The 13,716-nt window shown below is 51.5% G+C and overlaps 1 protein-coding gene across 1 annotated transcript in view; it reads left to right on the forward strand.

Moving 5' to 3' along the window:
* Window positions 1-13,716, forward strand: part of LOC144949014 (leucine-rich repeat and fibronectin type-III domain-containing protein 4-like) — a 165,049-nt gene that overhangs the window by 90,163 nt on the left and 61,170 nt on the right. Inside the window, exons 2-3 of the mRNA XM_078878799.1 lie at window positions 7,574-8,772; window positions 8,851-9,065. Of these exons, the coding sequence (XP_078734925.1) occupies window positions 7,594-8,772; window positions 8,851-9,065 (1,394 nt within the window). The 5' untranslated portion in view covers window positions 7,574-7,593. The remainder of the gene's footprint in view (window positions 1-7,573; window positions 8,773-8,850; window positions 9,066-13,716) is intronic.

Genomic DNA, 13,716 nt, shown 5'->3' on the forward strand with positions numbered 1-13,716 from the left:
AAAGAATCTCGTAACTGAAGAATAACACTGAATAATCTCGCAACTAAAGAACAACACCAAAGAATCTCGTAACTGAAGAATAACACTGAAGAATCTCGCAACTAAAGAATAACACTGAATAATTTCATGACCGGAGAACAACACTGAAGAATCTCACGACTGAAGAATAACACTGAAGAATCTCGCGACTGAAGAGTAACACTGAAGAATCTCACGACTGAAGAATAACACTGAAGAATCTCACGACTGAAGAATAACACTGAAGAATCTCGCGACTAAAGAGTAACACTGAATAATCTCACGACTGAAGAATAACACTGAAGAATCTAATGACTGAAGAGTAACACTGAATAATCTCACGACTGAAGAATAACACTGAAGAATCTCACGACTGAAGAGTAACACTGAATAATCTCACGACTGAAGAATAACACTGAAGAATCTCACGACTGAAGAGTAACACTGAATAATCTCACGACTGAAGAATAACACTGAATAATCTCACGACTGAAGAGTAATACTGAATAATCTCACGACTGAAGAATAACACTGAAGAATCTCGTGACTGAAGAGTAACACTGAATAATCTCACGACTGAAGAATAACACTGAAGAATCTCACGACTGAAGAATAACACTGAATAATCTCATGACTGAAGAATAACACTGAAGAATCTCGTGACTGAAGAATAACACTGAAGAATCTCGCGACTAAAGAGTAACACTGAATAATCTCACGACTGAAGAATAACACTGAAGAATCTCACGACTAAAGAGTAACACTGAAGAATCTCACGACTGAAGAATAACACTGAAGAATCTCACGACTAAAGAATAACACTGAAGAATCTCGCGACTAAAGAGTAACACTGAAGAATCTCACGACTGAAGAATAACACTGAAGAATCTCACGACTGAAGAATAACACTGAAGAATCTCGCGACTAAAGAGTAACACTGAATAATCTCACGACTGAAGAATAACACTGAAGAATCTCGTGACTGAAGAATCTTGCAACTCTCTTTAGCTGCCAGGGATTTCTGGTATTGGCAGCATCCTTGCAGAAAGACGTGTTCTAGCTAAGAGAATTTACAGGTGAAATATTTCAATAATAAAGTTTTAAATTACAAACCAATGAGGACAAATTCATTCCCACCACGATTCTTTCTTTAGCCAGCAACTGCCCATTTGCTCGAGGTTTAAATCCGTTAGCTTGTAGTGTAGTATGGAGTGTAGTGTGGTATATAGTGTAGTGTGGTATGGAGTGTAGTGTAGTATGGAGTGTAGTGTTGTATGGAGTGTAGTGTGGTATGGAGTGTAGTGTAGTAGGTAGTGTAGTGTAGTATGTAGTGTAGTGTGGTATGGAGTGTAGTGTAGTATGGAGTGTAGTGTGGTATGGAGTGTAGTGTAGTAGGTAGTGTAGTGTAGTATGGAGTGTAGTGTTGTATGGAGTGTAGTGTAGTAGGTAGTGTAGTGTAGTATGGAGTGTAGTGTAGTATGGAGTGTAGTGTTGTATGGAGTGTAGTGTGGTATGGAGTGTAGTGTAGTATGTAGTGTAGTGTGGTATGGAGTGTAGTGTGGTATGGAGTGTAGTGTAGTATGTAGTGTAGTGTGGTATGGAGTGTAGTGTAGTAGGTAGTGTAGTGTAGTATGGAGTGTAGTGTGGTATGGAGTGTAGTGTAGTATGGAGTGTAGTGTGGTATGGAGTGTAGTGTGGTATGGAGTGTAGTGTGGTATGGAGTGTAGTGTAGTATGGAGTGTAGTATGGTATGGAGTGTAGTGTAGTATGGAGTGTAGTGTAGTATGGAGTGTAGTGTAGCATGGAGTGTAGTGTAGTATGGAGTGTAGTGTGGTATGGCGTGTAGTGTGGTATGTAGTGTAGTGTGGTATGGAGTGTAGTGTAGTATGCAGTGTAGTGTGGTATGGAGTGTAGTGTGGTATGGAGTGTAGTGTTGTATGGAGTGTAGTGTGGTATGGAGTGTAGTGTAGTATGGAGTGTAGTGTAGTATGGAGTGTAGTGTGGTATGGCGTGTAGTGTAGTATGGAGTGTAGTGTGGTATGGAGTGTAGTGTAGTATGGAGTGTAGTGTGGTATGGCGTGTAGTGTAGTATGGAGTGTAGTGTGGTATATAGTGTAGTGTGGTATGGAGTGTAGTGTAGTATGGAGTGTAGTGTGGTATATAGTGTAGTGTGGTATGGAGTGTAGTGTAGTATGGAGTGTAGTGTGGTATGGCGTGTAGTGTAGTATGGAGTGTAGTGTGGTATGGAGTGTAGTGTAGTATGGAGTGTAGTGTGGTATGGCGTGTAGTGTAGTATGGAGTGTAGTGTGGTATGGAGTGTAGTGTAGTATGGAGTGTAGTGTAGTATGCAGTGTAGTGTGGTATGGCGTGTAGTGTGGTTTGGAGTGTAGTGTAGTATGCAGTGTAGTGTGGTATGGAGTGTAGTGTGGTATGGAGTGTAGTGTTGTATGGAGTGTAGTGTAGTATGCAGTGTAGTGTAGTATGCAGTGTAGTGTGGTATGGAGTGTAGTGTAGCATGGAGTGTAGTGTAGTATGGAGTGTAGTGTAGTATGCAGTGTAGTGTGGTATGGAGTGTAGTGTGGTATGGAGTGTAGTGTTGTATGGAGTGTAGTGTAGCATGGAGTGTAGTGTGGTATGGCGTGTAGTGTGGTATGGAGTGTAGTGTAGTATGGAGTGTAGTGTAGCATGGAGTGTAGTGTAGTATGGAGTGTAGTGTGGTATGGCGTGTAGTGTGGTATGGAGTGTAGTGTAGTATGGAGTGTAGTGTAGCATGGAGTGTAGTGTAGTATGCAGTGTGGTATGGCGTGTAGTGTGGTATGGAGTGTAGTGTAGTATGGAGTGTAGTGTAGCATGGAGTGTAGTGTAGTATGGAGTGTAGTGTGGTATGGCGTGTAGTGTGGTATGGAGTGTAGTGTAGTATGGAGTGTAGTGTGGTATGGAGTGTAGTGTGGTATGGAGTGTAGTATGTGGTGTAGTATGGGGAGTGTAGTGTGGTATGGAGTGTAGTGTAGTATGTAGTGTAGTATGTAGTGTAGTATGGAAAGTGCAGTGTGGTATGGAGAGTAGTGTTGCGTGGATCAGAGACTTGGACTGTGAGAAATGAAGACATGATGAGATTGCAAAGTTTTGAGTTTGTGAGGGTTGTGGCGTCGATCGGAAAGAAAATCAGTGGGCTGAAGAGAAGTAGAAATTAGGAAGTTCGAGAGCAGGTTGTGTGTGTGTGGAGGGGGGGGGGGTGAAGTTTCACTTGAACGATCCGGAAAAGATTTTAAAACATGATGATTGGACAAATTCCCCAGAGGTGTGAACACTTGATTAATTAAGTTCGGTAAGCACTGGAAGGATGTTGGGAAAGAGGCCAAGAGCAAGACCATTGTGTATGCTGCCTGGCAGCTTTAAGTAAGGAGGATGTGTAGAAAGGAAGGATCCGGGGGGGTGGAGGGTGGGGGGACATTCAGTAAAATGAAGAAGAGAGCTGAAGATCGGCGATGTGTGGGAAGCAGAGGTCGCAACCGGGTACCCGATACCCGGCTACCCGTACCCGGCCGGGTACGGGTACCCGTTTGCGACCCTGGTGCGGCCGGGTACGGGTACGGGTAGACCGTGAGTCACTGGTGAGTAACCGTTTGTCACTCATTTCGCAACGTCTTGTCTCTTCTCACAATTCAAGTTCCTAGAATCAACCCACCTGCGCCTGCAACATGGCTTCATCCCAGAGGTCGCAATTAGGTACCCGATACCCGTACCCTACCCGTACCCGGCCGGGTACGGGTAGGGTAAGGAATCAAAACCCGTTTGCGACCTCAGGTGGGAAGAGTTTGAGCGAAGGGCCTGGCCATCGGGCAGAGGAGCACGTTAAGGATAGACGTTGGCGTGGTGCTGACCCGCTCCTACGGGACATCTGTGAAAAAGGGCTTCATAGCTCATCGGATTCCTCCGGTATGACTACAGAATGATGGCTGTGAGTGACTGTGGACACGGCTGCGTGTAAAGTCTGGCTGTGGGAAGGCGTCGTGACAAGGGACGAGCTAAATGCGTCCGAGCAGCCTCGCTCCCCCCTGTCAGCCGGGATAGTCCAATTCCAATTCCCAGCGCACGCACTAATTAAAATGTTCCCGACAAAGCCAAAGGCTCGCAATTAGCGGGTAGATGAGATTCATAATTGCGGTTTTGTGAAAAGTGTGCGGAAGAGGAGGAGGAGGGAATTAACAACAAACAAAACGCAACCGTACTTGAAAAAAATGTCACTTCTTCCACTTTGATGATCGTTATCATCATCATCATCGTCGATTATCTTTTTTTTTATCCATTGCGCACCGGTTTCGATGACATCCCGTGGACGACGCCGCTCTCTCGGTGGAGCGTAAGCCCCCTCCCTCCATGCGTGCGTAAACGCGCGTGCGGTCAGCGCATCCACGCGCAGCCTGGGCTGCCGAATGCGCGTATGTACGAAACGCATGTGTACGTTGAACTTCTTTCGCACCGTACGTAGCCAACCGTGCTAATCGGAGGTGCGGGGGAAGGACATCCAAACTAAATACGACACTAATTTCTTTGGAAATTCGTTGTAAAACTAGACGATTCAAAAGTGCACAGGTCCAGTGGCTTCCTAATATCGGCGAGAAGAGCGTTCCAGACGGCCGCAGAAGCGCATCTGAAAGCGCGCGACGCAGTGCCCGTCTTTGTTCGATGGCTAGCCAAAAGCAGCTGCGAGGATGACCGGAATTTACGTGATGGTTTATACTCCTTGTATGTATGAACAGTATGTTGAACTTCTTTTTCACCGTACGTAGCCAATTGTGCTAATTGGAGGTGTGGGGGAAGGACATCCAAACTAAAACACAAACAAGGATTTCCAAAGAAATACGTTTTAAGTCAAAATTATTTAAAAGTGCATAGCTCCAGTGGCTTCCTGACATCGGAGACAAGAGCGTTCCAGACGGCCGTAGAAGCACATCTGAACGTGAGCGGTGTGTCGTTACCTTCTTTGAGGTCTCATTCGGCAACACCAACTTTCTAACGTGGTGAACGGGGGAAGGACAACAAACTAGACGCACACACACAAAGAAACATTCCTAAACAATTGACGTTTCAATCTAGAGTGCACAGAGTCAGCGGTTCAATCTCCACTGCAGTGCAAAGCTCTCTCATCCGATTTAATGTGGGGGGGTGGGACAGGGGGAGGAGAGATGGGGATGGAGGTGCGGAGTTGTTTATTGCGGGTGCATCAACGATGTCCGTGATTATTCGTCCAAACGACTTCTTTCGTCAAGAGCGGTTAGAATTGGACGGCGACCAATTGTCTCTCTGTCAAAAGGGCCACACGTTCAGTTCTGTTGAGCTGGTGGTCTGCGTAAGGCTGGCAGCTTCTGTGCGTGCAGTGCAGCTTTGCACGCAAAATTCGTTTTGGTGTCCGGGCTGCATTTTGTTTGGCTGTGATGGATTTTGTCGACATTTGCAGCTTTGACTTTGGTGCCACTTTTCATGGGTCGTGGTTCCAGCGCAGTGATTCGACGCTCTGCCGACAATTGGCGTTCGTAATAAATAAAAAAAATATATATAAACGTCGTCTTTGGTAAAACTGAGATGAAACACGTTTGAAGTAATTTGCGATCGTTCAATGCGGCTTATCAACACCTGACCATTTAATTATCTTCACTCGCGAACGCCTATAGTGAAAGTCTTCGCACAAAGATGATACTTTGGGACGTTTGGATGATTATTATTTCTAAGTCTTTATTACTTCATACTCTGGCATCCCATGAAAATGTTTTGCTTATGTGTGCAAGAGAAGTAGCAATGCTGCCGCGGCGAAATGGTCAGCATACTGCACTTGCAATTCAGTCAGTGGTGGCCGGTTCAATCTCCCGGCATAGCAGTTCAAGCAAAGGTGCGAGATTCTTAAACCCATGCCTCCTTCCTCCCACCTCGTCTCTGTCCACGCAGCGTTATAAACGGGTACGAGCGCAGTTAGTCGTGCGCGTTGTGGGGGGTGACGTGTGGAAGAGTTGGCCTTCTCGTGGAGGCCCTTCCTCCAGAAATGCTCTGAGCGAGCACTTTCAGGGCTGCACCTGTCTCCGAAACGGCCACCGCATCGCGCGTGCTTTCAGACGCGCTTCCGGAACGCTCTTCCTTCCGATATTAGGAAGCCACTGGAGCTGTACACTTTTAAATCCAAGTCGAACACTCCTTTCTTTAGAACTGCTTTTTGTGTTTTCGTTTGTTACCCTGCCCCGGCACGGATTGGCTACGTGCGGTGCGAAGGAAGTTCAACATACGTCCCCATATTTACGAGAGGATATTCATACTCCGATAGCTTACTCAACTCTTTGCTGTACTGCCTCCTTATAGTCACTGCTCACACGCCCGCTCACCCACTCCATCACACACTCACCCCGCACGCTCACCAACTCACCACACTGCAATTCACAACACTCTTTGCTCTGCTTCTCCCTCCCCCCCTTTGCAATTCCCTCCCGTCGTCTTTCCTCTTAATGTCCCCCCCCCCTCACGTTCTGAAAATAATACAGGTAGGAACAACAGCTCCAAATTGCCCACCAGGGATTATTTGTCTGTAGTGCATAGCCCCTCCCAAACATGTACGCTCCCGGATTGGTTGAAGTGCGTCACGTGACCGCGAGCTTTCTGTCGTGCACGAATGCGCTGTCCAACCAAGTTTCTACCTGCCCACTCCGAAGGAACGTGTTCGTGCTCGATACGACAAACATATTGACTGTATAATCTATTAAAATATTAATGGTTGCTTCCTCCGTCGATGTTGGGGTTTTAGCCACGCAACGATCCGGCCCCGAAATTTACGAATTGCAATCACGGCTGCGAAAAAATAAGAAGATGCTTAAACGGGGCTGCATGTTGCTGACCGCTTGGCGTAATGGTCCCTCGTGCCCTCAGCTCTCGGCAAACCGCGATGAAGACGAGAGGCGCTCGAGGCAATAACACGGCACGGCAATGTGGTCGCACCCCGAGTAAATAAACGATTTGAATATTTCTATTGCCACCTTACAGGATCAACCGGCTCTAATTTCCCCGGTGATGTGTGGCACGCGCACGTATGCCGATATCACAAACAGGACACCCCCGCCCGCCACCTCCCCTGCATGAGACACGAACGTAAATTCTGTAAATTCAACGAGAAAAAAAATCCAAAAACAAATTGGCTGTGGGAAAGGCAGGGTGCGAGGCAGAAAGGCAGGTCGGCAGAGAGGTCGGGAAGTAGGTAAGATGGCAGGCAGGTAGATAGGTGAGTAAGTTGGCAAGCAGGCGGGTAGGCAGCTTTGAAGGTAGGTAGGTTGGCAGGCAGGTAGGTCGATAGGTGGGGAGGTAGGTATGTGGGTGGATGGGATGGTATTCTGACAGGCAAAATTATAATTGAACCCGGTGAAAAAACCTCGTGACCTGGCGACAGGGGTTGGTGAATCGTCGTGCAAAGGTGGTGCGTGACGGACCCTCACAATTCCAAACGCACCGCCCACCACACACCAGACGCAGATCTCCTTCACCCCCTCTCCCTCTCGACTCCTTCTCGGTGGCGCAGGGCGAGGAGGAGGCGGGAGCATGGCGGCTTCCCCGGCGTGGCGCCCGTCCCATCCTCCTCCGCTCCTCCGCCTGCTGGGGCTGCTCTCGTGTGCCTCCACGTGGTGCGCCACCACCACCGCCACCGCTCCCCAGGGCTGCCCGAGCCGCTGCGTCTGCCAGAGCCTCTTCCCGTCGTTGGGCACGCTGTGCACCCGCCGGGGCCTCCTCTTCGTGCCGCCCGACGTGGACCGGCGCACCGTGGAGCTCCACCTCGCCGACAACTTCGTGTCGGAGGTGGGCACCCAGGACTTCTCCAACATGACGGACCTCGTCGACCTGACGCTGTCGCGCAACCAGATCTCGGCGGTGGCGCCCTACTCGTTCGGCGACCTGGCGCAGCTCAGCTCGCTGCACCTCGACGGCAACCGCCTGACGGCGCTGCTCGCCGACCACCTGCGGGGCCTCTACAGCCTGCGGCGGCTGCGCGTCAACAACAACCAGCTGGCGACGGTGGCCGACGCCGCGTTCCAGGACTTCGTGGAGACCCTCGAAGACCTCGACCTCTCCTACAACAACCTGGAGGGCGTGCCCTGGGCGGCCCTCCAGAGCATGGTGAACTTGCACACGCTCAGCCTCGAGCACAACCTCATCTCGTCCGTGTCCGCCGGCGCCTTCGACCAGATGCCCAAGCTGTCGCGCCTCGACCTCACGTCGAACAAGCTGCGCGGCGTGCCGCCCGACCCCGCGTTCACGCACCCCGACACGGCGCTTGTGCTGGCGCTCGGGGGCAACCCGCTGCACTGCAACTGCGAGCTCCTCTGGCTGCGTCGGCGGCTGCTCGACGGCGACCTCGAGACGTGCGCCTCGCCCCGCCGGCTCCTCGGCCGCTACGTGCTGTCGGTGCCCGAGGGCGACTTCGCCTGCTCGCCGCCCGTCATCACGCGCCACACGCTCAAGCAGTCGGTGCTCGAGGGCGAGGCGACGTCGCTGCGCTGCGACGCCAGCGGGGACCCGAGGCCCGATGTGGAGTGGGTGTCGCCCAGCGGGCGCCGCGTCGCCCGCGGACCGCACGCCTCCGTGTCGCCCGTCGACGGCGCGCTGCGCATCGCCGTGACGGCCGCCGGTGACGACGGCACCTTCACCTGCGTGGCCACGAACGCGGCGGGCCACGCCACGGCCTACGTGGACCTCAAGGTCATCAACCTCCCGCACGCCGGCGTCGACAACGGCGACAACGACGGCGACGGTGCCGCCCGCGCCGGCAATCGGAACGGGGGGACGGACGAGGGGAGCGAGGAGGGGAAGGGCCGCGCGTCGGGAAGAGGGAAGCACGCCGGCTCCTCCGACATCGCCGCCGCGTCGCCCGGCGGAGATGTGGCGCAGGCCGTGGCGGTGAGCGACGTCATGTCGGCGTCCGTGCTCGTGACGTGGACGCACGGCGATGAGCTGCGCGGGCTCAAGATGTTCCAGATCCAGTACAACTGCAGCACGGACGACTCGCTCGTGTACCGGTGAGCCCTGCACGTGCCGCTGCCTCGCGACGCTGCTGCAGCAGCGTGGTCCGTGTCTCCTCCCTGGGGCAGGGGGGCCCATGATCATCTCAGTCTGGTGCAGCCCGGTGTGACGGGGACAGGTGTGACGGGGCAGGTGTAACGGGGACAGGTGTAACGGGGACAGGTGTGATGGGACAGGTGTGACGAGGCCTGGTGTGACGGGGACAGCTGTGACGGGACAGGTGTAACGGGGACAGGTGTGACAGGGACAGCTGTGACGAGGCCTGGTGTGACGGGGACAGCTGTGACGGGACAGGTGTAACGGGGACAGGTGTGATGGGGACAGGTGTGATGGGGATAGGTGTGATGAGGCCTGGTGTGATGGGGACAGGTGTGATGGGGACAGGTGTGATGAGGCCTGGTGTGATGGGGACAGGTGTGATGGGGACAGGTGTGATGGGGACAGGTGTGATGGGGACAGGTGTGACGAGGTCTGGTGTGATGGGGACAGGTGTGATGGGGACAGGTGTGATGAGGCCTGGTGTGATGGGGACAGGTGTGATGAGGCCTGGTGTGACGGGGACAGGTGTGACGGGGACAGGTGTGATGGGGACAGGTGTGACGGGGACAGGTGTGATGGGGACAGGTGTGATGGGGACAGGTGTGATGGGGACAGGTGTGATGGGGACAGGTGTGATGAGGCCTGGTGTGACGGGGACAGGTGTGATGGGGACAGGTGTGATGGGGACAGGTGTGACGGGGACAGGTGTGATGGGGACAGGTGTGACGGGGACAGCTGTGACGGGGCAGGTGTGACGGGGACAGCTGTGACGGGACAGGTGTGACGAGGCCTGGTGTGTTGTAGCTGGCTAGCTGGTTGCCTCCAGCACCTTGCTGGGGTGGATCACTGGATGGGGCCACCCCTCATTCACATCGACGTACTTGTCACATGGGCAGGGCTGGTTGGGTGAGGGCTGCTCCCTACTGTGTTCACCAGAAGTCTCATGAAGGGTTCTCACAGGTTAGGGGCTAGGTGGGGGTAGCCAATGGACTACGAGATATTGTTTTTTTACGTATTCCGTGGAAACACGGTGGAGTTCTGCTGGTATTTGCCTTTACGTTTAATGTGAATGAGATGGGGGAGCTGATGGTTTAAGTTACACAGGCAGGGGGGGAGGGCGGGGGGGGGGGGGTGCGATGCGAAAGGGCACTTGATGAAAATTGTTAGTTTCACCCTAAGATTCAATCGTGAAAAGGCGGTGTTTTTCTCTCTCCCCACCCCCCCCATCTCCCTTACGGAATGGACTCGATGCCACCGCGGTCTCCCGGCATGAATAAAAAATGACAGAATGATGCATCGCATTACCGGTGAAGCATAGCCCCTCTTATCTGTCATCGTGTTATTCATGAATCCAGTTAGCCGTTGGGGGGGGGGGCACAGGGTGATTATTCCTGTTACCTTTGGGTCTCCAAAGGATTCGTAAACAATTTGTATAATGGATGGGAAAACACTTCATCTGTAACCGTGGCGTCGAGGCCAGGCCTCAAATGAATCCCGCATCTCGGGTTGCCACCTCTCCTGGTTTTCCCAGGATCGCCCTCTCAATTCTTCCACCCGTTGACTCCTCGCGACGATTCCCTCGCGCGTGAACTCCCCTACGTGGCAAATGTTGTATCGACCGACGTTAATACTGCAGAGTTGTTAGTCGCTAGCCGCCAGGCATTTTGGGCCATTTTTAGGCCTTTGCACTGCGACCATAACAACTAAAGAAATAAGCCATGCTGGGAAATCTCTTAAGTCATCCCAGTACATTAAAGGCCTCGGTTTATCTCAGTTGCTTCATAATGATAATGCACCAAACAAGGCAATTCACTTACATATTTTTAGGTTTTTTCGGTAAAGTCAAGTAGGTAAAAAAAAAAATTTTCATTAAAATTAATAAAAGTAAAATAAAAATAAAATAAAATGAAAATCACGACGTTTCGGAGGCAACACAGGCTTCCGTCTTCAGGTGGAACCGTCACAGCACGAAAAAACCTAAGAATGTGAATCCTTGCAGTCACGAAAGCTTCAAATCTAGAATTCACTTACAGTCAGTTCTCCTCTCCTCCGCTGTTGCGAGACATTTTTTGTCTACTTTGCATGATGTGTCCTGTGCTTTTTGTACTCGGGAGGTAACGCACTCGGACGTGGAATGGTAAGTCTGCTCCATGGCTGGTGGGGGAAATGTTCCGTATCACCTGAAGTTGTCGTGGTCACTGCCCAACCACTTTTATCTTTCATAAATAAAGGTTTTTGGGTTAGATCGCGTGAGTATGAATGTGTCGTAACCCTCCACCACCCGACACAGCCAATTAGTAAGGGATATGTCACGCCAATTAGTTACTACTTCAGCCCACCGGTGTGTTGGAGAGTAAATCCGCAACATTCACAATCTGAGTAGTACGACGTTTCGCTGGTTTTGCCAGGATAGTGAAGCCATCCACCTGCTTCCACTCTTAAAACACATTCCTGCGGAGGGAGCTGGTAGGAACGTTGGGTTGCTCGGTCAATGGCCAGAGTCAACGGCGGCGTGGTGTATTCCGCAAATATGCCCGACTGTGAGGGCGGGCATAAGCCGGCGTGAGTAAGTTCAACGTTGAGTTGTATAAGGGCACCACGGGATGACCAGCCCCTCCCCACCCAGCCCCACTCCTCCCACCCTCCACCCAGCCCCACCCTCCCCACCCAGCCCCTCCCCACCCAGCCCCTCCCCACCCTCCCCTCCCCACCCAGCCCCTCCCTCCCCACCCAGCCCCTCCCTGCACGACGGACACAATAATCCGCTGTGGGCTGGTGTAACCAGGAGGTTCCTACCAGTATCAAGCAGCAGGACTACGTCATCACTGAACCCAATCAGGTGCAGAGATCCAACACACCGGTGGGCTGAAGTAGTAACTAATTGGCGTTTTGTTCACGTGACAAATCCCTTACTAAGTGGCTGTGTCGGGTGGTGGAGGGTTACGACACATTCATACTTAGGCGACCTCACCCAAAAACCTTTATTATGAATAATATTGGTCGCGAAAGCCCACGTGTTGAACTCACTTTAATCTTGATGCCGCCAGAGACCTGCGTCATCGCGATGGAGCGATTGGTGTTTTTTTGTAGTTTTTTTTTCTAAATTGACGGTTATTATTTTTGCACTCCTTCTTCTTGCGAGGCTGTGTAAAGGCACAGCTGCTGCTGCTGCTGCGAAAGTGGCTTTGATTGCGGTGGCCAAGGAGTGGGATTCTGTTTTTTTCGTTCGTTGCAGGTGTTCGTCAATCGCAAGCGATACTCGGTCGAGGTGGCAGGGAACTGTGTTTATTGAATTCATAAACGTGCATCATGTGGGGGGTGGCGGCGGGGGGGGGGGCTTGGGCATTAGGGGGGGGGGGGTAGAATATGTTGTCACGATGTCGTAACGTGACCACAAGTCTTTTCATAGGGATTTTCATTTAATGGGCAGCTGCCGCGGGTAATAAGCAGTCAGCAGTGCCCACACTTCACCCCACCGCACACTGCACACCGATCGACTAACTGCGGTCGTGCGCCGTTTTAACTTTATACTGCGGGGTGGGCGGATGCAGTGGTGGGGGCGGGGGGGGCGGTTTAACAAACTTGCATTTTGTTTCGAGTTGCGAGCTCAGTGCGATAACCATTATGCTATGGTAGCATCCCCTATCTTATGCGTAAAATGCATTTACTCGCGTCATTGATGTTCAGTTAATGATGTGCACCTCCGATTAGCACGGTTGGCTACGTACGGCGCGAAAGAAGTTCAGCATAATTGCATACATACCATGCCTATCCCACTCCATGTCAAGTTGGTTGAACAGCTGAACCCCTGGGGCTTCCGTCTGGCGGAGGGGCGGGCTGAATTATGGAATTTCAGACATTCTATCACACAGACACAGTATGAACCCCATTGTTCTCCAGGTGTGACTCATTCCTCTTTTGGGAGCTGGGCTTTTCTTGGCTTCTCACGTCCATATTAGAAATGCCATGCCCTTTACCTTAATTGGCTGGCAAATTAGCCACACTCCCCTCAACAGTCGACTCCACCTAATGCCACATCGAATGGCGAAATGCGTTCCTCCTCTTCTCTGTGTATTTGCGCAACCTTTTTGGAGACACGCATGCCGAGTGGCTCTCTCCCCCTCTCTCTCTCCCGCGACAGTTTTTTTTCATTTTTTGTCTTCTTCCCGGCTGAGAAATAATCCACCATCATATGTTTGCGTATTTTCTTTTCACGAGTCATTCAAATGACAGCGTGATCCCTTTTTCCCTCTCTTAGAGATATGATGCACTTTTTTTTTCACGTCCTCCATTTTGAGCGCTGTTCCCGGATATTGTCGGGATGCGTTTATGAAACATTGTGGAGTTCTATGCTGGCGCGTGTGAGTGCGCGTGTCGTGTGCGTGTCATGTGCGTGTGTAGCGGTCAGCATGCTGCGCTACAAACCCGGCGAACCCAGTTTGATTTTCGTTCACGGCCAACACCGGTGAAATTTATCTGAACCAGTGCTGGGTCTTCCCTAGGTCGAATCAGCCTCGAATGAGTACCTGGTGCGATGTGTAAACATCCTCACAGAGGAGATGAAGGCGGTCAGGCGTGGTGCTGGCCACCCACCCCCTCGTGTGCCGT

The sequence above is a fragment of the Lampetra fluviatilis genome, chromosome 52, assembly GCF_964198595.1.
Source record: "Lampetra fluviatilis chromosome 52, kcLamFluv1.1, whole genome shotgun sequence".
Taxonomy (NCBI): domain Eukaryota; kingdom Metazoa; phylum Chordata; class Hyperoartia; order Petromyzontiformes; family Petromyzontidae; genus Lampetra; species Lampetra fluviatilis.